Source organism: Rhinopithecus bieti, unplaced genomic scaffold, assembly GCF_001698545.2.
Source record: "Rhinopithecus bieti isolate Rb0 unplaced genomic scaffold, ASM169854v2 scaffold_20101, whole genome shotgun sequence".
Lineage (NCBI taxonomy): Eukaryota > Metazoa > Chordata > Mammalia > Primates > Cercopithecidae > Rhinopithecus > Rhinopithecus bieti.
The window spans coordinates 3,666,013-3,689,975 of NW_016810242.1; the positions used below are offsets into that span (position 1 = coordinate 3,666,013).

At 50.1% G+C, this 23,963-nt stretch overlaps 1 protein-coding gene across 1 annotated transcript; it reads left to right on the forward strand.

Annotated features, from left to right (window-relative positions):
* Positions 1-1,095: 1,095 nt before the first annotated feature.
* Positions 1,096-16,165, forward strand: TOR3A (torsin family 3 member A). Its single transcript, XM_017891673.1, has 6 exons — positions 1,096-2,103; positions 2,655-2,768; positions 5,582-5,847; positions 7,803-7,981; positions 14,301-14,425; positions 15,145-16,165. The coding sequence occupies exons 1-6, from the start codon at positions 1,830-1,832 to the stop codon at positions 15,393-15,395; spliced, it is 1,209 nt and encodes a 402-aa protein (XP_017747162.1). The 5' UTR covers positions 1,096-1,829; the 3' UTR covers positions 15,396-16,165.
* Positions 16,166-23,963: the final 7,798 nt, after the last annotated feature.

Genomic DNA, 23,963 nt, shown 5'->3' on the forward strand with positions numbered 1-23,963 from the left:
GGTTTCACCATGTTGGCCAGGCTGGTCTCAAACTCCTGATCTTGGGTGATTCGGCCTTCTAAAGTGCTAGGATTACAAGCGTAAGCCACCGCGCCCCGCCTCATTTTTTTGGTTTTCCAGTAAGCACTGTGGTGTATGTGCTGTTAACTGTCTCTGGTGGACTCCACAAGCTTAACGTACACAGTGCTGGGCTGGTGCCATGGCTGCTTCTCTATGAAGTTTTTGACATCACACCGAATGGCTGAGACACTAGGAACATTTTACTTTTCAACTCAACGTGGTGTCCTAGCAAAGGTGCTTGTTTAGTTTCTGTAGCTGTTTGAATGAAAGGCGCAAATTTGGTGAGCTGCTGAGAATGGAGCAGACCTGGCACTGGTTGTGATCTAAGAGACTGGGGTGAAGAGATGAGTCAAGTTGCCTGTGACATTTGTGACACATGGTGCTCGGATTCACCTTACTGTCTGGAGGGCCCAACCTCAAAGCCACTAAACATATGACATTAGCCAAGTCCTCTGATCTCTAGACAGCAGTTTTCTCCTAAGACAAGATGGCTTTTTGGTCATTGGCTGAAGTAAGCCAGGTGATTTTAAACAATGCATTAAGCTCTTCTGAAATCTAACAGCCTTGTTCCAAGCTCCTCGCTATGGAGAAGAGAGCGCTGAGGGAAAGAGGCCCTGTAGTCTTGCCAGTGGTGTCGGATGGGCTACTCAGTCCCAGCACTTGAAAGTTGCAAACCTAGGCCGAGCACGGTGGCTCAAACCTGTAATCCCAGCACTTTGGGAGGCCGAGACGGGCGGATCACGAGGTCAGGGGATCGAGACCATCCTGGCTAACACGGTGAAACCCCGTCTCTACTAAAAAATACAAAAAAAAAAAAAAAAAAAAAGCCGGGCCCGGGGGGGGGCGCCTTGTAGGCCCCGCTACCCGGGGGGCTGAGGCAGGAGAATGGCATGAACCCGGGAGGCGGAGCTTGCAGTGAGCTGAGATCCGGCCACTGCACTCCAGCCTGGGTGACAGAGCAAGACTCCGTCTCAAAAAAAAAAAAAAAAAGTTGCAAACCTAGTCAAGAAAGTGCACACAGTACTTCACCTTTTTATGAGATATAATTACATTGACATGACGCCTTATGATTTACCCATGACTCGGGGGGTTTCCAAAATCCAAACGCCTCCAGACTGGGGCCCGTTAATCAGCTTCCTCTTGCTTTTCGTGGACTCCCAAACTGTGGAAACCTGCTGGTGTTTTGCTGCGGTTTCATTTCCCTCTGCGGAGGAGCCAGGGCAACCTCGGCCAGGCAGGCACCCAGCTGCGCCCTTCTTTCCAGGGCCCTCTTCACTCAGCTGACTCTCCTGGCCTGCCTAACGCTCCTGGCTGAGACGGTTTCCCGGCTTCCTCTAACAGGTTGGCGAGAAGCTGATCTGCAAACGCAAGGCAGAGCAGGAGTGTCCTTATTCGGTAGGCCTCTGATGGGCCACCAGGGCCGTCCGAACGCCCCAGCCGAGTGATTGACAGTGGCCATTTCAAAGCCTGATTTCACTTTCTTTGCAACCACAATCACAACCCAGAATAAACTGCTTCCTGGAAGCCGGTTAGTTGCACCTTGCCTGAAGTCAGTCTCCGGACTGCCTCTCAGGACCCCCGCCAGGGTTTCGGGTTCCCGCCTGGGTCACGTGTACGGAGGCTGCCAGTGCGCACTCAGCCCGGTCCGCTGGTCGCCAGAGCAACACCAATCCCGGGTTCACGCCCGCCTCGGAAGTGCGGTCCCCGCCCGGCAGCCCCGGGCTTAAGGGAGCCTGCGGCCAGAGGGGTCCCGCAGCTTGGGGCCGGCCATGCTTCGCGGCTCGTGGCGCCAGCTTTGGCTCTTTCTCCTGTTGCTGCTGCAGCTGCTGCTGCTCCCCGGCGCGCCTGAGCCCCGCGGCACCTCCAGGCCGTGGGAGGGAACCGACGAGCCGGGCTCGGCCTGGGCCTGGCCGGGCTTCCAGCGCCTGCAGGAGCAGCTCAGGGCGGCCGGCGCCCTCTCCAAGCGGTACTGGACGCTCTTCAGCTGCCAGGTGTGGCCCGACGACTGTGACGAGGACGAGGAGGCAGCCGCGAGGCCCCTGGGTAAGACCTCGTCCCCGCGGCCCGCCGTTCGCTGCGGAGCGGAGTGCGATCCGGCCGCGGCTGTGGTCGCCTTGCTCTTGCCCTGGGCGACGTCAGGGCCCGCAGTCCTGCGCCGCTCAGCCGCCGGTACCGGCTGTGGGCGGGGGCAGCCTCCGCGGAGCAGGGAGCCCCATCACCGCCCCGGCCCCACTCGCATCCCCGGTGCCGCCCCCTGGGGCCTGGCTGCCCGTCCCCTGCCGCCCCTGATTGCCGGGCTTTCCAGACTCGCTCGCACCGCCTGTGCCGTCTGCCAGCCCACCCTGGCGTTATTCGAAGGTGCTGCTCTTGACAGCTCTAGGGAACGTCCGCTGTGGACACGCCTGGTGACTGCCGTCTCCCTTGCTGCTTTGGACGCAGGGCTTGAGGACCGACAGTGGGCCGAGCTGGGGCTGGGTGTTGGAATCTGAGTTCTGGGTGTCGCTCTGTCTCTGACAAATTGTGTGGCAACGTTGCCGCATCACTGTCGAGCGCCGGATGGTCTCCTCTCGGTCTCACAGCTCTTCCTTTTCCAGGCTGGCGCCTTCCCCTGTTGGGCCAGCGGTACCTGGATCTCCTGACCACGTGGTACTGCAGCTTCCAAGACTGCTGCCCCAGTGGGGATTGCAGGATCTCCAACAACTTTACAGGTTGGACCCCGCATGGCTTCAAGGGACTAGGGATCTGTGGGGAGGGAGGCAGTCCAGGGGAAATGGTTAGATGCAAGGGACCTTTCGTCATCCTGTCCAACTTCCCCACAAGCAGGAACTACCACAGTCTGAGGTTTTGAAGGACTACCAAATGCTTGAGTCAGGGAAGCCCCTTTTTAGCTTCTAGCTTAATAGCCCAGGCAAACTGAGCTGTTTCGTGGATCTTGAGGATCCATGGGAATGCCATGAACACATCACACTCAGCTGAGCTGGGAGGAGGGAACAGGCCCATCATTACCACCGTGTGTCCCCTGTCTAAACAGGTTTTCCTCTGCTCATTTGTCACCTACCCCCACGATGTCCTCCTGCATCCCTGAGAGCGTTTCCAAGGAGAAAAGAATATCTAATATCTATTATACATACCAGGCACTGTGCTAAGAGTTTCAAAGGGATTAACTCATAATCCAACATCTCCTTTGATCTCTAGAAGAGTCAGGCCCAGAGCACCTTGTTTCATTCTAAACAGAAACAGGGACCTCTCAGAGGGGCTGGAACTATCCAGTGAGAGAACTGATCAGAAATTCTGGGTTGTGATTAAAAGTGTCCTTTTTTTTTTTGAGACAGAGTCTTGCTTTTTACCCACACTGGAGTGCAGTGGTGCGATCTCAGCTCACTGCACCCTCTGCCTCCCAGGTTCAAGCAATTTTCCTGCCTCAGCCTCCCAAGTAGCTGGGATTACAGGTGCCCACCACCACATCCAGCTAATTTCTGTATTTTTAGTAGAGACGTGGTTTCACCATGTTGGCCAGGCTGGTCTTGAACTCCTGACCTTGTGATCTGCCCGCCTCAGCCTCCCAAAGTGCTGGGATTACAGGTGTGAGCCACTGCACCCGGCAACCAGTATTGTCTAATTAGTTTGGGTGACTTGATTTGCATATTGCAGTTGATTTGCATTTTCACTCTCACAAGGTCATCTTTGGCCCCATGTTCTGAAACCTATTCAGACATTTGCAAATGTCTCTTTTCCCCAGGAGCAACTTCTTACCCAGAGTTCTGATCCCAGTTCCTTCAGTCTTCATAAATGAGGCCCACCTTAGATATTTAGGTCATTTAGTTGGCCAAAATGCCAATAACACAGTGTTTTTAGGGACACAGTCTGGCTCAGGACAGAAGATAGGAGTACGTACAGGTAAGGAAGTCTGAATCTGGATCACTGCTGACTTGGATAAGACCCTAGGTGGCAATTAGCGAGTTACTTTCTGCCCTCAACATGCCTGTTTGACAAGGGCCTGGATATCCAAATTGTTGTGGCTGGGGAATCAGAGACCCCTCCACTGCATTCCTAGTCTTGCCTCTTCTTTGCTGGCAGAATCCTTCCCAAGTGTCTGTTTCCTCAGCTGTATTTTATTTTATTTATTTATTTTGAGACCAAGTCGGTCTCTGTCACCCAGGCTGGAGTGCGGTGGCGAGATCTCAGCTCACTGCAACCTCCGCCTCCCAGGTTCAAGCGATTCTCTTCCCTCAGCCTCCCAAGTAGCTGGGATTATAGGCGCATGCCACCATGCTCGGCTCATTTTTGTATTTTTAGTAGAGATGGGGTTTTGCCACATTGACCAGGCTGATCTCGAACTCCTGACCTCAGGTGATCCACCCAGCTTGGCCTCCCAAAGTGTTGGGATTACAGGCATGAGTCACCTCGCCCAGCCAGTTTCCTCAACTTTAAATGGGAATAATAATGCCTGCCTTGCGGAATTGTGAAGACTAAACGTAAAACACTTAGCCCAGTTCTGAATACAGAGAAAAAAGCAGCAAATGTTAATTTTCTTCTATGTCACTACTACTTTTGGAGCAATGTGTGATACCCTCAATGTTTTATCATAGACCTTGACCTCCCAAGGCTCCAGAATACACGCTCTGGGCTGGCTTGAGGTGTTCAGCCAATTGATCCTGGATTTGGAGTGCTCACCCACAGCTGGCAGCACACCCTCCCTGTCTCTACTGTGGCTCCCGGTAGCCGCATCTCCAAATCCTACAACCTCATGTCTGAGAGGAAGTTAGGCCTAGCAGAGGGCTTTGCACACTGGAGCTGCTCTCAACAAGCATTGGCTGAATTGAATGAGAATGAATAAAATCAAGCTTCTGCATGAAACAGGGAGCCCTGAAACCAAGGGATGGGAGCAGCCTCAGGACACAGGGGACAGGGTTCCTCCCTAGACAGGTCTGTGCCAACTGTTCTGGGTATCTGCAGGATCTTCAGGAAGGGCGATTCCTCTGTCTCCTTAAGTCCCATCTTTATTTCCCAAACTCTTCAAAAAGTAGTCCTTGAGGCCGGGCACGGTGGCTCACGCCTGTAATCCCAGCACTTTGGGAGGCCGAGGCGGGCAGATCACGAGGTCAGGAGTTCCAGACCAGCCTAGCCAACACGGTGAACCCCATCTCTACTAAAAATACAAAAGTTAGCTGGGCATGGTGGTGGGCACCTGTAATCCCAGCCATTCAGGAGACTGAGGCAGAAGAATCACTTGAACCAGGGAGGCGGAGGTTGCAGTGAGCCGAGATGGCACCACTGCACTCCAGCCTGGGAGACAGAGCAAGACTTCATCTCAAAAAAGAAAAAAAAGGAAAGAAAGTAGTCCTTGTATCCCTTCTGCTACGACGTCTGCCTTCTGGCTGCTTATTATAAGGCCAAACAGGAGGAGTAACTGATCCCAACCGAGAGAGATTCAGAATTGCTTGGTTTCTGGGCTGTTGGCTGCTCTGGTGGATGCGCCTGTGTGTGCCTTTTGCTGTGACTGCCTCTTTCTTGTCCTTAGGCTTAGAGTGGGACCTGAACGTGCGGCTGCATGGTCAGCATTTGGTCCGGCAGCTGGTCCTAAGAACAGTGAGGGGCTACTTAGAGACGCCCCAGCCAGACAAGGCCCTTGCTCTGTCATTCCACGGCTGGTCTGGCACAGGCAAGAACTTCGTGGCACGGATGCTGGTGGAGAACCTGTATCGGGATGGGCTGATGAGTGACTGTGTCAGGATGTTCATCGCCACGTTCCACTTTCCTCACCGCAAATATGTGGACCTGTACAAGGTGAGGCCGACCAGGGCTGGGGTGAGGCCTCTGTGCTGGGAGGAAGACCCTTCTGCCAGCCCTTCCTTGCAAGGAAGTGGGCTCTGGAGAAGCCTGGGGAGGTGGGGACAGGTGGCAGAACCTGGGACAGAGCCACTCACTCGGTCCACTCCTCACAGAGGCCCTGAGCATCTGGCGGAGACTGGTGTTCCAAACACCCCCCACTGCTCTGTCCTCCGAATAGCCACACTCGAGAGGCTGGACGCTGCACTTAAGCAGGGACGCTGCATGTTGATTTTTGTTGTAGAAGTATTGAAATGTCACAGGCAGTGTAGAACAGAGAAAAAGCAAAAACTATCAGACTGTCCACATGGGCACACCCTTGTCAACTAAGGAGAGTTAGCATTTTATGTGCTGCCTTTGGTGCGGAACGTTTCCCCAGGCTCTTTGTCATTGTAACTACATTGGACAGAGAGTGGCATATCCTGCTTTTTTAAAAAATAGGCCTATTGGCCGGGCGGAGTGGCTCACGCCTGTAATCCTAACACTTTGGGAGGCTGAGGTGGGCAGATCACAAGGTCAGAAGATTGAGACCATCCTGGCTAACACGGTGAAACCCTGTCTCTACTAAAAATACAAAAAATTAGCCGGGTGTGGTGGCGAGCAGCTGGGGAGGCTGAGGCCGGAGAATGGCGTGAACTTGGGAGGCGGAGCTCACAGTGAGCCGAGATCGCGCCACTGCACGACAGAGTGAGACTCCGTCTCAAAAAAAAAACAGGCCTATCCTATCTTATATGATTTTCCACGTCTTCCCGTATCGGCTTATTATCAGCAAGTGGATGGACAGAAATTTCCTTGGCTGTTCTGCCAGTTTGGGTTTCTTCTACTACTTTCAGTAGTACTGAAAACATACCAGAAGAGCCTGACAGAAATGACTGCACCTGTCTTTGGCTTTCTGTTCTAATATCTGGAATGTGTTCACCTGGGAAGATTATGTAAGTGTCTGAGGACAGAGACTGCCCACGTCTCCTGGCAGTTTCCATATGGCTTTGGAGGGCAGGGGCAGGCTGAGCTGGCCTTTCCAGGAAGAACTATTTGGCTTAGACTGTGGCAAAACTGCTGCAGCCCCAGCTTCCCTGCTCTGAAAACTGGCATGTGCACAACCTACACCTCGCACTTTCCCCCACACAGGTGCACCCAGTAGACGGGGAGTGTGGGCTCTGGGGTGGGAGCTGGGCCTGAATAATATATTCCCTGCCCATTTTGATGAACATTGCAAAGAACCATCTTTTCACTTGAGGGTTTACTGTCTTGCGTGGGACGAAGAACCCTCCACAGCCCCTTGCAGGAGCAAAGTCGGATGTTGGTTGGGCCCAGTCAGTCCTTCAGCAGGCTTCCTCCCGAGATCTCGGCCCAGCCAGGGTGCCAGTGGGCGCTGTGCACCCGGGAGTTCAGGGCAGGGGACTGTGACTGCCTCTAGACACACGAGCCTCTCCTTGCCCATCACCCCTGTGTTAAAGCCCAACTCCTACCCACCCCCGGGAATAGACCCCGAGCTTAAACAGGGAAGTTGCGCCTGGATTTTTTTGTTGTAGAAGTAATGAAATTTTGCAGGCAGTGTGGACATTATTAGCTCCAGGATGGGACCTAGTCCTGGAGAGGAGAGAGCAGGGCTGGAGCAGGGGCCCCTTCTCAAGGGCAGAAGGGCTTCTCCCCACTCCTTTCTAGGCTCTCTCCTAGTCCCCAGGCTGGCTTCACCTTGTTTAGCTTGCAACCCTCAGGGTGCTTGAGAATCACCTGAGAGCTGGTCAGATGCAAATGTCCTAGGCCCTCCCCCAGAGCTTGGATTTGATAGGTTCGAGGGGGTGAAACCCAGCCCCAAGGAGTCCATTGCACATGCCCAGGGGAAACCACGCCCTCAAGGCCAGTGGTGGAAGGAGTCGCCAGTTCCCAGCTGCTCCCTATATCCCATGCAGGAGCAGCTGATGGGCCAGATCCAGGACACGCAGCAGCTCTGCCACCAGACCCTGTTCATCTTCGATGAGGCCGAGAAGCTACACCCAGGGCTGCTGGAGGTCCTTGGGCCACACTTAGAACGCCGGGCCCCTGAGGGCCACAGGGCCAAGTTTGCATGGACTATCTTTCTGTTTCTCAGGTGGGTTCTGGGGAACAGTAGTCAGGAGGGCTGGGGGAGGGGAAGATAACTAGCTGGCAGTGGAGGCTTCCACGCGCCCCCAGGTTCAGAACCTTTTCCTCAAGAAACAGCAGCACAAACTCTGGTACAGAAAGCAGCAGCTAGCTGTGGTGGCTCACGCCTGTAATCCCAGCACTTTGGGAGGCCAAGGTGGCCGGGTCCCTTGAGTCCAGGAGTTCAAGACCAGCCTGGGCAACATAGCGAAACCCCATCTCTACAAAAAGTACAAAAATTAGCTGGGCGTGGTGATGTGTGGTCCCAGCTACTCGGGAGGCTGAGGTGGGAGAATCGCTTGAACCCAGGAGGTGGGGGGTGCAGTGAGCTGAGATCAGGCCACTGCTCTCCAATCTGGGTGACAGATTTTTTGAAACAAATTCCCAAGGCAAGCCTGGTTAGAGAATGGCATAGTCTCCCATCAGGTCCAACACGGCCATTTCTTCCTCCAGCCTTGGAAGGTCTATTTCTGCTCCGATCATGAGAAGTCATCACTGGCTTAAAATCCAGGGCCTACGGGTTGAGAAGCCCAGGCTTCCTCTGAGTACCTGTAGTTCAGCTGTGACACTGCCACGCAGGACCCAGTCACTGAATCACGGCACTGCGGTTCCTGTGCTTTTGTTGACATGTCTTTGCGGGAAGACAACTTAGAAATAACTTGTCCAACCTCATCTTTTTGCAGAGGCTCCAACTGGGAGAGTCCTGCATCTCTTACAAGTTGAGTTTGGGTCCTTGTTGACCCAATTCGAAGGCTTCACAATAGCTCGAGCCTCAGTAGGAGTCAAACCAAGTGCTCCTTTCCCAACTCCACTCCGGCCTCGCCTTCCCCAGGCCAGCACTTGCTTGCTGGGGGGTTTTCCCAAGCTGCAGGGTGCACTTTGTGAGGATGGGGAAGTTGGTGGGGAGATGCTGATTTTCATCCTAGCTTGGGGAGTGTGGAGGGGTGAAGGGGTGAGCTATGGAGGGCAGATCTTGTGTCAGTGTGGATTCACAAGAACTGAAACGGGCCAGGTGCGGTGGCTCACGCCTGTAATCCCAGCACTTTGGGAGGCTGAGGCGGGTGGATCACCTGAGGTCAGGAGTTCGACACCAGCCTGTCTCTACTAAAAATACAAAATTAGCTGGGTATAGTGGCAGGTGCCTGTAATCCCAGCTACTAGGGAGGCTGAGGCAGGAGAATCACTTGAACCTGAGAGGCAGAGGTTGCAGTGAGCTGAGACTATGCCATTGCACTCTAACCTGGGCAACAAGAGAGACTGTCTCAAAAAAAAAAAAAGTGAAACAGGTTTAAACCATTGCTGGCTTGGGATTTCTGTGTGGTGGCGAGCAGCTCTTCCTGGTCTGTAGGTGAAGCTGTGGAGACTTAGAATGCATTGCGAAGTGGGAGGGGAGCGGGGTGCCTAGGGTGACTTTTAAGAGAGAGATCTCTTGCACGATTTGAGTGCCCAGAACCAGGAGGTGAAGACAGTACATTCTTCTAATTAGTTTTTATCCCCACGTTCTGTACTGTTTATTTCCCACCTTCGGAGGCAGCCAGGCTCACCTCTCCTCCTGTTATAGGGAGTCAGGTGGAGGCTGCAACATACATATGAGCCCAGAGGAGTCACCTGGGTGCTCTGTGGTTTCTCCCCTTGAGCCCTGGGTTGGGGAGTCCAGGGGACGCTCTGAACTACCGATGCGGAAGCCAGTCCTTCCCACGGCACGGAGCGAAGCATGGTGACCCAGCCTAGGGCCTCCCTTTCGCTTCCACAGGATCTCTCTTGCACTGAGTGTCTTCCTCCTCCCTTTCCCCGTCAGCGGTCTCCAGGCTTCAGGTGGTGCCAGTCACACAGACTCTCCCACCCACTTCTCAGCTTGGAAAACCTCACCTGGGCCATGATTGCCTAATGCGACCCGGTGACCTTGCAGTCTCGAGGCAAACATTAGCCTTTGTAGTATTTTGGCTGTCGACCCGACGGCAGCACCCTCCGGCCCCTCACCAGCCGCCTGGCCTTTCTCCCAGTGACCCAGCCTTGGTGGACCGTCCGAGGCCACGTGATTGTGGGCAGCATGGGGCGGGGCCTGCAGGAAAGCCGCCTGCCACACTCCTCCATGCCACAGCAGGGTGGGGAAGTCTCCCAGGAGCCTTTGAGCTCCAGGGAAGAGAATGCGTAACTGACAAGGATGTAAAGGACAGATTAAAAAGATGTGGCCTTGGGTTCTAGTGGCTCTGGTGTGGGCCTGTGCCCAGCCCTTACGAGCCAGAGGTCCCCCCTCCAGCCGAGGGCTGGGCTGACAGTCTGTCCCCAGGCTGTGCAGGGCGGCAGCCTCTCAACCTCTGAGGTTCTCAGGCAGTCCGGCGATGGCTGGGAGGAGACACTGTGTTGATATTGGAGTCTCTGGATTTGATCTCTATAATGAGCTTCAATTAATCATCCCTTGTAATAAGGATTCTAGGGCATGAGAGGAAAGCACAACCGATTCAAACTGCTAGAGTGACCAAGTCACACTGTAGGAAGAGCAGCAGTTTAGTTCTGAAATAAATCCTAAACCTGCTATTTGAAGTCAGTCGCCAGTGGTTTTGCTGGCCTCCCCCTGGTGGCAGGAGAGAGGAGGTGGGAGCTGAAGCAGGGAGTTGAGTGTGGTGCTCAGAGCCTGTCCTTCATTGGGGCCGGTGGCTGGGCATCAGAAAAGTAACATTACTTCGCCCACTTCTGCCAAGTATAGAAGGCTGCAAGAATGGGCTCATGTGGCAGGACAGGAACATGGAACTCTGCAGTCGGAGCTGCTGCCCAGTTCTCATGGGAGCTGTAAAGTGACTAGGGTGATTAAAGCCGTTTCCTTTGTGCTGTTGTCAGGAAAAGGAAAGGATGGACTTTGAAAAATTATAGAACTACACAAATAGAAATTATTCGTGGAGTCGTGGGCCTTGCGCCCCAGCCCCAGTGTCTGTTGGCTGCCTGTTGACTAACAAGAGGACAGCTTAGACTGGTCCAGTCCTTACTTTATAAATGAGGACACTAAGGCTCAAAGAGATGTTCGAGTCTATGTCTGTCCTTTAGGAAAGACAGAGCAGTTAGCATGGGGTTTGTTACCAGTAACCACCAGTTCTCTCTGGTGAGGCCTTAAGTCCCCTTCCTTTGGGGTCTTAGGGATAAGGCTGGTGAGATCAGCCCTGGCAGGGGCTGGAGGCAGGGGAGAGGGCTGGTTGAGAGAGGTGCCTTCTGGCTCCTCCAGACTTCCCAGTGACCCAGGTGGCTGTGGATGGGAACTGAGGTGCTCCGGGAAGACAGTGTCTGTCTGAAGGCAGAATGCTGGTGCTGGAGTGGCAATCCTGAAGACGGGAGGGGTGGCGCATAGAGAGGGGCCCCAGGTTATGGGTCAGTGGGTGAGATTAAAGCCTGTAAAGTGGTGGAAGAAAAGGGACTTTGGCTGTGAGACAGGAGAGCTTGAGAAGGGTGGAGATGGTGCAGACACATGTGCAGAGATGTCCCTTTATTTACTAAAGGCTGTGTGCCTGATATGTGCGAAGCACTGGGGTTACAGAAATAAATAGGCCCAGCTTCCTGCCCCATGTGATGGGACCTCTCTTTACCTGCATCAGCACCTTACAGAATGGAGAAGGCCCTGGAGTCCGTGCCCCTGAGCCAGGGTGAGGGAGTATCACTGTGGGGTTTCACAGCATCCCAGATCCTGCCTTCCAGCCTCTGCCAAGGTAAACAGTGCTATCTGCCTCCTGCGGGGAATGCAGAATGGGGCAACACCCTGGCAGCAGGCTCTTGCCTCAGCTGATGCAACGGTGGCTGCTCCTGTGTGCACAGGTATGTGCCTGGAAGGCCTTCCTGCAGCAGCGGCAGTGTCGGCAAGTGGAAGAGTGTTGTGAGCTGCTTCTCGGAGGAAGCCTGGCTGAGCAACTGACCTTGAGCAAGCACTGCAGATGGCCCTTGTTCCTGCCGGGCTCCTCCAGCTGGGAGCTCTCAGCCCCTGGTAAATTCTGGTTGTGAAAAAGACATTGGCACCTCCCCCTACGATGAGGCACCTAGTTGGACAGCTTGGCAGTCTGGGCTTACCTGCATGGCAGGGAAGGATGCCTGCCCAGCCTTAGCCTCTACCCAATGGTGAAGGCAGGGAGGGAGAGAACCACACAGCTCCCCTCATTTCCCAGGAGCCCCCATGGAACAAGAGGGTGTGTTCACAGGCTAAATGAGCAAAGATGTGAGTTAATATACTGGTGGGTGTCATTGGGGCTTTCAGAGCTGGGTAAGGAGGGAAAGAGATGGAGACACTGGTTCCCCACTCCTTAACCTGCCACCTGCCTTCCCTGTCCTTTACCCTACCTCATTCTACTGGACCTGAGGAAAATGCAAGGGAGGCTGAGGTGGGAGGATCACTTGAGCCTAGGAGTTAGAGACCAGCCTGAGGAACATAATGAGACCTTGTCGCTACAAAAAAAATTTTTAAATATCGTGCCAGGCACACCTGTCATCCCAGCACTTTGGGAGGCTGAGGCGGGCAGATCAGCTGAGGGCAGGAGTTCAAGACCAGCCTGGCCAACATGGTGAAACCCTGTCTCTACTAAAAATACAAAAATTAGCTGGGCATTGTGGCACGTGCCTGTAATCCCAGCTACTTGGGAGGCTGAGGCAGGAGAATCTCTTGAATCCAGGAGGCAGAGGCTGCTTTGAGCTGAGATCATGCCACTGCACTCCAGCCTGGGCAACAAGAGTGAAACTCCGTCTCAAGAAAAAAAAAACAACAAATCTGGGTAGGGTGGCATGTACCTGCAGTCTCAGCTACTTAGGAGGCTGAGGTGAGAGTATTAGCTGATCCTGGGGAGGCTGAGGCTGCAGTGAACCAAAATCACACCACTGTACTCCAATCTGGGTGACACAATGAGACTCTGTCTCCAAAAAGAGAGAAAGCACAGGGAAGTGCGAGTGCACTGATGTGGAGCTGGGCAAGGCCTTGGTTTCAGGAGCTGGTGGAGCTGGTGGAGGCTGCAGCCCAGGGAGGGGCGGACGGCTCAGTGAGGTGGGGGGAGAAGTGGGCCGGGGAGGGCGGAGGAGGTCCACATCTCCACCACCTCTGTCCCAGCTTCCCTGCTGGTGGCTCTACGGTTGCTCTTCTCTCCTTATCCCCTTTCTCCCTCCTCTTTCTAACCCAAATCGCTTTCTGTGCTTCACACCCGTAATTCCAGTTGCCCAGTGATATCACAACCTGAGAGAGATCACAGGCAAGCAAAAAACACTCAAATGTGTGTAAAACCAAGCTTTCATCTCTACCCTTCCATGTTCCACCTCTGTTAAGGGGGACAGCAAGCAGCTTGAGGCTAACACTTGTTTCATGACCTCCTTTCACTTCTCACATCCATCAGTTCCAGGGTTTTTCAATTGTGCCTCCATAACTAATTCTTTTTTTTTTGTTTGTTTGTTTTTGAGACAGAGTCTCGCTCTGTCGCCCAGGCTGGAGTGCAGTGGCCAGATCTCAGCTCACTGCAAGCTCCGCCCCCCAGGTTTTACACCATTCTCCGGCCTCAGCCTCCGAAGTAGCTGGGACTACAGGCGCCCGCCACCTCGCCCGGCTCGTTTTTTGTATTTTTTAGTAGAGACAGGGTTTCACCGTGTTAGCCAGGATGGCCTCGATCTCCTGACCTCGTGATCCGCCCGTCTCGGCCTCCCAAAGTGCTGGGATTACAGGCTTGAGCCACCGCGCCCGGCCTATAACTAATTCTTAAATCCTCCTTTCTATCCCTTCTCCATGGTCCATAAGCTCAAGTCCATGTACATGGCAGACAAAGGCTTTCTCACCCTAGCCTTGGCCAACCTTTCATGCCTATGCTCTGGCGCACCCAGGCCTGGACACATCGCTTCCTTGTCAAGTGTCTGATGGTCACTAATTGTTCTTTATTTGCTCAGAAGCCTCGTCCTCCCTCTGAAGCCTTCTCCTTAGAACTCAGTCACTCCTCCATTAGCGCTTGCCACACTGTCCTGGAACCGAATACACGGATGCCCCTCAGACCACACAGAAGTAAAGAACCACATCTTACCATCTTCATGCTCCCTGCACTTAGCACAGTCTCAGTAAGTGTGTGTCAAAAGGGAACAAGAGAAATGGGTGGCAAAGCCGGACAGTGTCTTTTCTATGCAGACCTTTAGGTTGTGAGGTTGTGACAAGGTCTCCTGGAAGAGAGAGGTCCACACCCCTCAGCCTCTATTCTTCCAGGTACCAATGCATTGGTTTCAGCGGTGAGATAACATATGGAAGCTAAATATAAAGAAATGGGTTAACAAGCTCCTGTCTCTTTCAGTAATCTCAGGGGCGATATAATCAATGAGGTGGTCCTAAAGTTGCTCAAGGCTGGATGGTCCCGGGAAGAAATTACGATGGAACACCTGGAGCCCCACCTCCAGGCGGAGATTGTGGAGACCACAGGTAAGTGACTCAATATGCCTCTGGTGAGAGCCACAGCTGGTGATAATTAGTTTGTTGGAATGTGTGTTTATGAGGTAGATAGGGTACTTGGGAACACAGAGGGCAGCCCTTAATCATCTCACACTGACAACCTTGGGTAGGCACAAGAAAAGTGCCTGAGCTCCTTTTCTGGAAATACTTGGAAAAGTAGTTTGCACTGGCCCCAAGAATAGGTGCAGTGCTCTCTGAAGCCTGAGACTCTGAGTCTCACTGCAAGACTTTACCTAAAGGAGACACAGCTGTAGAGTTCTTGACCTATACTGCAGACAGCACTCCTGGAGTTGAGAGAAGAGATCCAACCTCACCCAGCCCTTCAGTTTGGGGGCACCTTAAAACTCCAGTTGCGGCCAGGTGCGGTGGCTCACACCTGTAGTCCCAGCACTTTGGGAGGCTGAGGCAAGCAGCTAACTTGAGTCCAGGAGATCTAGACCAGCCTGGCCAACATGGTGAAACCGTCTCTAAAAAAATACAAAAATCAGCCAGGTGTGGTGTGCGCCTGTGGTCCCAGTTACTCACAGGCTGAGATGGGAGGATCCCTTGAACCCAGGAGGTGGAGGCTGCAAGGAGCCCAGATCGCACCACTGTACTCCAGCCTGGCTGAGCAAGCCCCCACCCCCCTCTAAATTCCAGCTAAGTTCAGTCCTAGGTCAGACTCCATGTAACTTTGGTCTTGATTTCAGACAATGGCTTTGGCCACAGCCGTCTTGTGAAGGAAAACCTGATTGACTACTTCATCCCCTTCCTGCCACTGGAGTACCGTCACGTGAGGCTGTGTGCACGGGATGCCTTCCTGAGCCAGGAGCTCCTGTATACAGAAGAGACACTGGATGAAATTGCCCAGATGATGGTGTATGTCCCCAAGGAGGAACAACTCTTTTCTTCCCAGGGCTGCAAGTCTATTTCCCAGAGGATTAACTACTTCCTGTCATGAAGGCTAGAGGAAGACTTCCTGGAGCTCCCTTTCTTCCACTAACAGGACCGTGGAACCTGTAGGAGCACCCTGTTTGGGAATGTGAGCTGTTTGAGGGGGTGTGGACTGGCATCCAGCAGTCACTAACACACAACTGGTGTGTAAAAGGCAGGCCTTACATTAGAAGCTGAGCCAATCCTTTTTTTTTCTTTTTTTTTTGAGGTCCCACCGAGATAGATAGGAACTTGGATTGCTGGATTCAAAAACAGACCCCATTCTTAAGATCACTTGGTGCCTTAAAGACACGCATTCCAAAGTGGAATGTGGTTGAAGAAAGTGGGCCAGGTGGTTGGAGCAAGGCGTGTGGGAGCCCAGCAAATCCCAAGGGCTTATTATGACACTCCAGATGGTCTCCTTAGCATCTCAGCTCTTCTGCAAGGAAGAGCTTGGGTGTTGGGCCTCAAAGGCTGTAGAGTCCTGGGGTTACAGAGCTGGGGAGAACGAAGTTCTGTGACCCAGGAGTGGAGAGTACACTCTAGGTTTACGGGCTGGTGGGCTTTCAAATTGGTACTTCCAGAGGAAAGCCAGGCTGCTTCTGTTGTGAGCAATCAGCCAAGAGCCTGAGGCTTAAGGGAAAAGTACACAAAGGAAGGTATTTTACAAATCAGGTCAGTGTAGGCCAAGACTTATGGTCTACAGATTTTGGTGGGGGAGGGGGGAACCTTTTCAAAGACAATTGGGGGGTCTTGATGTGTTATATGTAAAGATTAAAATTTTTGATTTTTCTAAAATCCTTGGCCTACTTTCTTACTGTTTCTGAGACCTAGCAAAATTTCAAACCTGATAATCCTGATAAGGCCTGGCAGAGACAGGGCAGATGCTGGCACACACGGAGCTAGCAGGGTATGTGGCTGGCCTGCCCATCTAGTCAGTTTGCTTTGGGACCACATCGGTGGAACCAAGTCATGCCAACCTCCTACTGAAGAGGCTTCCACAGCACGTTGCTCTTACATATGAAAATGTTCACTCCTGTACTCTCAGCTGTAAAAAGAAAAGCAGTCATTTTTGAGGATTAAATGGCACCGTGTAGACATGTAGCATTGTGCCTAAACACAGTGTTCATTATGTGCCTTTCCCCTTTTCTTGGTTCTTCTCCCATGCCTCTGGAATAACACAGGTCTTTTTTCCCTGTTTTTTACATATTATACACACACACACACACACACACACAGAGTCAGGGGCTCACTATGTTGCCCAGGCTGGTCTGGAACTCCTGGGCTCAAGCTATCTTCCTGCCTCAGCCTCCCAAAGTGTTGGGCTTACAGGCATAAGCCACTGTGCCTAGCCTTTTCTTTCTTTTCTATTTGTCATCATCTCGTGTCCTTTCTTAATTTAAGCCTTCCTCACAGATTACCTGACATCAGGAGTTCAAGACCAGCCTGGCAAAGGTGGTGAAACCCCGTCTCTATTAAACAAAAATTAACCAGGTGTGGTGGCATGCGCCTATAGTCGCAGGTACTCGGGAGGCTGAGGCAGGAGAATCACTTGAGCCTGGGAGGTGGTGTGTGCGGTCTGAGATTGCACCATTGCACTCCAGCCTGGGTGACAAGTGAAGCTACATCTCAAAAAAAGAAAGCCTGCCTCAACCCTCTCTCCTTTAGTTCTTATCAAATGAAACATTTCTGTCTCTCCCACATTCAACAGTTTATTGTGCTCATTTACTCAACTGCCTCAAGGTTAGAAAGTACCTACCCTGAGCCACATTAGATACTCAAATATTCAAATCAATGAAATAAAAGGGTTTTAGTTTCCTACCACTCAAGGGATAAACGTGAACTCCGCCTAACCATACAATCGGATGGAGCCAGTGTTAGCTACTTACAGGTTTTCCATCTTGAGCATCCCAGAAGATTCAAGCCACCCGATATAACTGCACACCAGGCTCTAAACGCACTGAATACACTTGTTAAAGGGTAAGTCTCAGAGACAGAACAGGTGGCATCCGTTCCAGCACTGGCCAGCTGTGTTTGGCGTCATAAACAGAGGATCTGAACCTCCCACCTGGGGAACCAGGACAAGCAGCAGAATATAGTGGTTCCAAACACATTCTCCGGAGCCAGACTGCCAGGGCTGGAGCCATGGTTTCACCAGTTAACACTGTGAGGCCACAGGAAAGCAGTTTAGCCTCCGTGTCCACTCCAGCGTAACTGTACCTACCTCATAGGGTTGCTGGATGACGTGAGTTCATTTTTATAAAGTGCCTATGAAACTGCTTTTGCAAAAATCATAAACTGAGAAAACTATGAGTGGCGTATGAGACCTAACTGACCCCATCTTGTTGCTAACCTCTTGTTCATTCCTGGGCATAGGCCAAACTCGCTTTGGGAAGGATTTTTGTGTACAGTTTGTTTAAATAGCCCTTCCCAAAAAGGCTGAACCGTTCTTATAAAACAAATGAAAGGCCACTGAGCCAAGATGAGAGGAACTGCAATTCTTACCAGCCCTTATTCTGGAGGTCACAAGATTTGCAACTTCCCCAATTACTCTTGAAGGTTAACATCACTATTGTGAACCTAAGATTGGCCTTTTTGATGTCTTTCCAGGGTTTTCATTTCTAACCACCAGATGGCCCCACCTGGACCTGCCAACCAGTTCTGTGGCCCCCACCTAGGAACTGACTCAGCAGAAGAGAACAGCTTCGATTCCCCATGATTTTACTCACCAAACGATCCTTAAAAACTCTGACCCCCCTGTTTTCTGAGAGACTGATTTGAGTAATAAAAAAACTCCGGTCTCTGGCACAGCCAGCTCTGCATCGCAATTCTTCTGTCTTGATAAACTGGCTTCTGTCTAGGCAGTGGGCGAACTCATCCCAGCACTATATGGAAGGCTGAGGCGGGTGGATCACTTGAGGTCAGGAGTTCGAGATCAGCCTGGCCAATATGGTGAAAGCCTGTCTCTACTAAAACTACAAAAATTAGCTGGGCACGGTAGCACGCACCTGTAGTCCCAGCTACTTGGGAGGCTGAGGCAGGAGAACTGCTTGAATCCGGGAGGCAGAGGTTGCAGTGAGCCGAGATCACGCCATTGCACTAAAGCCTGGGCAACGAAAGGAAACTCCATCTCAAAAAAAAAAAAAAAAAAAAAATTGTAAGTCAAATCACATTGAGAGATTCTTGAAAGATTCTAAAAACAAGACTTTCTAGACAACCAAAAATGAGTGGGAGAAAAGGACTGAAGGTGGAATGTGAGGAGGTGTATAAACTGCTGCTTACCAGCCAGTTTAATTGGGCCTCATGTATGCACGACTTGTGTATAATCTACCCATACCTAGTTAAGGTTACTTCTAAAAGCAGTAACTCATTCATAAAAAACTGAAGACCACATCAACCAGAATGGAACGTTATCCTGTGAGTTCTACACCCACTCTATAAATGCTACATTGACTCAGAACACTTTGAACTTACTTGGAGTTGTCCTCAGAATGGATTTTGAGAGAATTAAATTTCACTTGACAGTTGCTTCATGTTGAAGACACACATACAAACACATTACCCACCTTATGCACAGCAGCCTGGACTCCAGATGATGCCTTTTCTTCACTTCCAAAAATGTAATCCACCAACGGATGAGTATTCACCCCCACAGAGGACATTCTAAAGAATGTGCCAGAGGGCTGCTTGCTAAAAGCGGCTTCTTTACCTTATAGACATCCGTATTACGCAAAGAGAAAGAAACGCTGCTTAGATTCCCTGTCAACTAAAATCATGGGAGAAACACTCCAATCTCCAGCCTACTTTGCCAATAAAATATTGCAACCTTTATTTAAAACAAAACACAACTTGGCAAACCTTGTGAGAAGACAGAGAGAGCAGTCCCTTTCAAGGGCCTCATTTATTTACATCAAGTTTAACACTGTTAGCAGTTCACAGTCAGACAACAGAGGGAGAGAATTAAATTAGAAAAACAACGGAAAATATATTACAACAACAATGAAGAACAAATATACCTGACAACACTGGTAGCGTGGCCCACGACTGATGTGTTTTTAGTTAAATCCCACGTTGTCTCACTATGTCCCCTTAGCAATGCACACGGTGCCTGATGCTCCAAACCCCACTCTCTGTGCATCACATACACACCTGCAGGGCGGGACCTTTGGTATAAATGTTCAACGAGTTTTAAAGAATCTGAATCCGCATGTTTTGGGACAAAGCTCTGTCAACCACCATGAAATGTTTAAACTTATTTTTACTAAGCAAGCATAAAACTGGGGTTTGTCCAGTGACAGTCATTAGAGAATCAGACTGCAAAGAAGGAAAAGTGCAGAGTCTGGGAGGAGATGGGGGTTCTGAGTATGCATCAACAGCTAAGTCAGCCTGTTCACAGTCAACACACCAACCACGCCACCGCTGTTCACCCAAGGAAAGATCTGAGTGATTCCTCTTTTACTTAGTCCCCCTTTCTTAATGGGCACGACAGCAGTGCATGTGCACTTATGGACACAAACGCACACCAGCTATACAGATCTGAGATGAGAGGGTTTTCAAACATATGCCCTAAAGAACCATACAACGAGTATCTCATTGTTCCTTTCTAGTTTCTGAATACTAATTGACAATCATCCTAATCATGGTGATTTCTCAAGATCTCAATAAATTCCTCTCAAAACATAATAGAGTCCAAGTGGCCACAGTGAAAAATTGCTGTCAAATGGAGGAGAGCTGGTTTCTCTGGCCCTCATCTACCAGAAGCATCTCTGTCTCCTGGCCTTCTTGCCACTCACAATACCTGGTATGGTACTTCTGAATCGTGCAGAACAGTATCTGAGGTTTACTGTTGATGACCCTAAAGCATTCCTAGTCCTGCAATACCTTCTAAAACAACAATAAATTTGCATATTTTTTGTTGTGCTATAATTGCTGAAAATTAAGTATACATATATATGAACATTTAAGTCCCATTCTCCAGCTAAAGTTGACGGTGCCTAATTACATGATTTAAAACTCCCACTCTGAGATTCAGAAGCAAATCTAAGCAAGTTCCGACTACACAAACTCCCTATATTTCCTTTCATAAAGCCTGCTAGCATTCCACAGTTTGCCTCCAGCGTGTCCTAAAAGGTTATTTAGCATGCTCGGAGACCCCAGCTTCTAAGGGTTCAGCTCAGTAGCCTGGAGTGACAAGGAGGACCCTGAAATCTGCTGATGCGAGTACGATGAACAAAGAATCTTCCAGAACAGACACAGATGACATGTATCACAATTCTGCTCCAGATATGGGGTGGTCTGAGGACAGTGCTGTGCCTGGCCTTTCCCCTTCAACATGCCAGCTGCTCCCTCTGAGTGAACAGGGCTTTGCTACTCTGCTCAGGGTAAAAGGTAAGATTTTTCTAGGAGAGGTAAACAATTTCAAAGTTAGAGATGTACATGGGGATGAAGAAGTAAGTGCACTTGAAGGGAAGGGTCTGGTGAGGCCTCGCAGGCGGGCTTGAGAAACGCAGCCATTGCCGAGTGAGCACTCTCAGGAAACCACTTCAAGTGGGGGATTCTCACAGATGGAGGCTCTGGCCGCTGCCACCTGAGAAGCTCGTGTCTACCAGTTCTCGTTCAATCATCATGCAAAATCAACCCCGCTGACGAGTTTTTCCTCTATAAGACTCATGAAACCTATCTTTGAAGGCACAAATCTCAAAGGGTGGCCTCTCAGCAGTTTCTGCCATTCCAAGTCAGCTTTCAATCATGACCTGCCACAGGCCTCCTTACCTGGGGAGGAATATGGGATCTTTTTATCCTGATCCCACAGGGTGAAGCCTTCCCTAATTTCCTGTCCTTTGGATCCAGGATATAGAGTCAGAAATGAAGGTATCATCTTGTTTTTGTTTTTTCTTGATGTGTCTCACTCTATCACTTAGGCTGGAGTGCAGTGGCGCGATCTCAGCTCACTGCAACCTCCGCCTCCTGGGTTCAAGCAATTCTTCTGCCTCAGCCTCGGGAGTAACTGGGATTACAGGCGTGTACTACCATACCTGGCTAATTTTTACATTTTTAGTAGAGATGGGGTTTCGCCATGTTGGCCAGGCTGGTCTCAAACTCCTGACCTCAAGTGATCTGACCATCTTGGTCTCCCAAAGTGCTGGGATTATAGGCATGAGCCACCAAGCCCGGCCAAAAGGTATCATCTTGTACATACTCAAGATAGAATACATACCTCACAGAGGTGGCATGAAAAGCAGAAATTCATCCTTGTGGACATTGCAATAAACTTCCCAAAAGACAGGCTGGACTAGGAGTCTGGGGGTGAGCGCTCCGGAGCAGGCGCAACCTGCCCACAGCCCTGAATCCCACCCACGCTTCCCAGTAAGAGAGGAGCACAGGGAATGACAGTGAAGTTCAAGTGAACCACAGTTGTGCTGAACAGAGCAAGTAACAGTAACGGTTACTACTGGCTTGCTGGGGGGGGAGAAAAAAAAGCAAGCCTTGCGAAAGTCTAGTAGTTGGAAAACCGGAACTCTATCCAAATGATATAGATATCCTGACTGTTAAGAGTGGGAGACATTTCAGAAGTTCTCATATACTCCTACGGATTCCAGACTGAAGTAGGCATTTACAAAGGAAGTGAGCTACTACTGGCTTGATACAAGCTAAGACAGAGATACAAACTGCTGAAGCCTATCAATACTTAAGCCAGAGACCCACCACCTACAAAAAGAGGACTGGTCATAGCAGATCCTTAGGGCACAGAGATGAACCCCAAATCCAGGGGGAACAATTTAATGCAAGACGATGAAACTCAAAAATCAAGAACAAAAATATAGATAACCCCGTCAACCCAATATGAACTCCCGGTAGGGGCACAGCCTGATAACAACAATGACATCAGTAGCAAAATGGAAGGGAGCAGGAGGGGTCATCATGAAATGTAACTATCATTCAAAAGTGGCCACCAATGCAATTTACTTTCAAGTATTTTATAATAGGTGAATTAAATTCAGCTACTCTTTTTAGAAAAAGAAAAAAAAAAGATAGATGACAAATGTCAATGTCATTTATAACTGGTAGGAAATCCTAGAAAAGTAATTCCCAGAGTGCACTGGTTTTATGGCCATCCACTTCCCCCTGTAAACCTAACAAAACTATGCAGGACATAGGTTAAAAAAGACACTGTCAACATCAACAGATAACAAGTTTGCTCCCACCACATTTAGGATAAATGGCCAAGCTTATAGTGGACAAATGGAGAAGAGGGCCTCATCCTTCTTGAGTCAAGGTCCCTGCAAGAGCTTCTGTGTTCTGGAGTACACATTCTTACTTTTTAAAGATCGGAATTAAACCAAAAAGTTGGTCCCTAGTTTCCTGAAGTAATTCAGCTCTGAACTACAACTTTAGCAAAACACTTGCTATACCTGCTCATATTCGTTAAGCAGTTTCATATTTCTAACTGTGATACATGACAGAGGTGATTCTTACATATCTGCATTTTCAGGTCCCCCACAGGGTCCATCCACATTGAATCAACTGTCTTATCTTTTAAACAGACAATACTACCACCTTATAGTTATATTACAGTTGATATTTTCTCAAAGTGCTCTCATATACATTATCTTAGTTATTAAAACAATGTGAACAATAAAGTTTTTTTTAAGAAAAAGGAATGTAGGACTAACTAGGTTTTTTAAAAACTCAAGTTGGTTTTCTTTACTACAAAGTGCACATTGCTGTGTTGCTGAGGTCTGTCCAAAAGAATGACCCCATATGATTTTTTAAATGACTGAATTCTACTGAGTGCTTGCTTTGCTCGTGTTCCCATTACTCCACATTCAAATCCCTTAAGGTCAGAGTGTCAGGAGCATGTGCTTTACAAAGTGTGCAACACCACACAGGCTGATTGTCAGTCTGAGCCACTTTTTTGCAGTGTCTCACATGGCAGCAGGTATGGTGGAAAGACCCCACAACCATAAAGTCAAGAGACTTGAATTCTAGTCCTGGCTCTGCCACTAATTAACTGTTGAGACAATGGGCAAGTTACTGAACCATCTTCTGCTAGTTTCTTAATCTATAAAGAAAAGGGTTAGGGTACTAACAGTTTTCAGATAGCCGTGGGTGTTTGAAACACCTGGCGAGATCACTGGAGAACATACTGGCCGAGACCCCAGTCCACTGGGAATTCTGATCTGGAGTGGGGCTATTCCGTCAGTTTGGCTTTTTTTTTTTTTTTTTTTTACCCCTAGGGGATCCTACTGTGCATCCCTAGACTGGGTGTTAATAATAGTAGTAGCAGTTTAACATTTATAGAGTGTGCTCATTGCGTGCCAGGCACTTGAGCTAAGTATCTTACAAATATCATCTCATTTAATCCTTACAACAACCCTGAGGTAGTTACTATTATTATCCCTGTTTTACAATGAGGAAACTGGGGCTCCCAAGGTTAAATGACTTGCCTTTTAGACCGGCATTAGAGCCTAAACACTAAACCACTATCTATACTGCATCCTTTAAACAAAATCTCCATGATTTTAGTTAAACAAAAATGGGCAGTGCCTTAGTAAAGTCAGCATGCTTTATTACCTGGGAAATATTTTACTGGCCA

Excerpts from the sequence above, each read along its gene's own strand:
- TOR3A (XM_017891673.1), top strand. The coding sequence starts at position 1,830 with ATGCTTCGCGGCTCGTGGCGCCAGCTTTGGCTCTTTCTCCTGTTGCTG. Across the intron at positions 2,769-5,581 it reads GATCTCCAACAACTTTACAG|GCTTAGAGTGGGACCTGAAC; the intron begins GTTGGACCCCGC and ends TCTTGTCCTTAG. Across the intron at positions 5,848-7,802 it reads AATATGTGGACCTGTACAAG|GAGCAGCTGATGGGCCAGAT; the intron begins GTGAGGCCGACC and ends TATCCCATGCAG.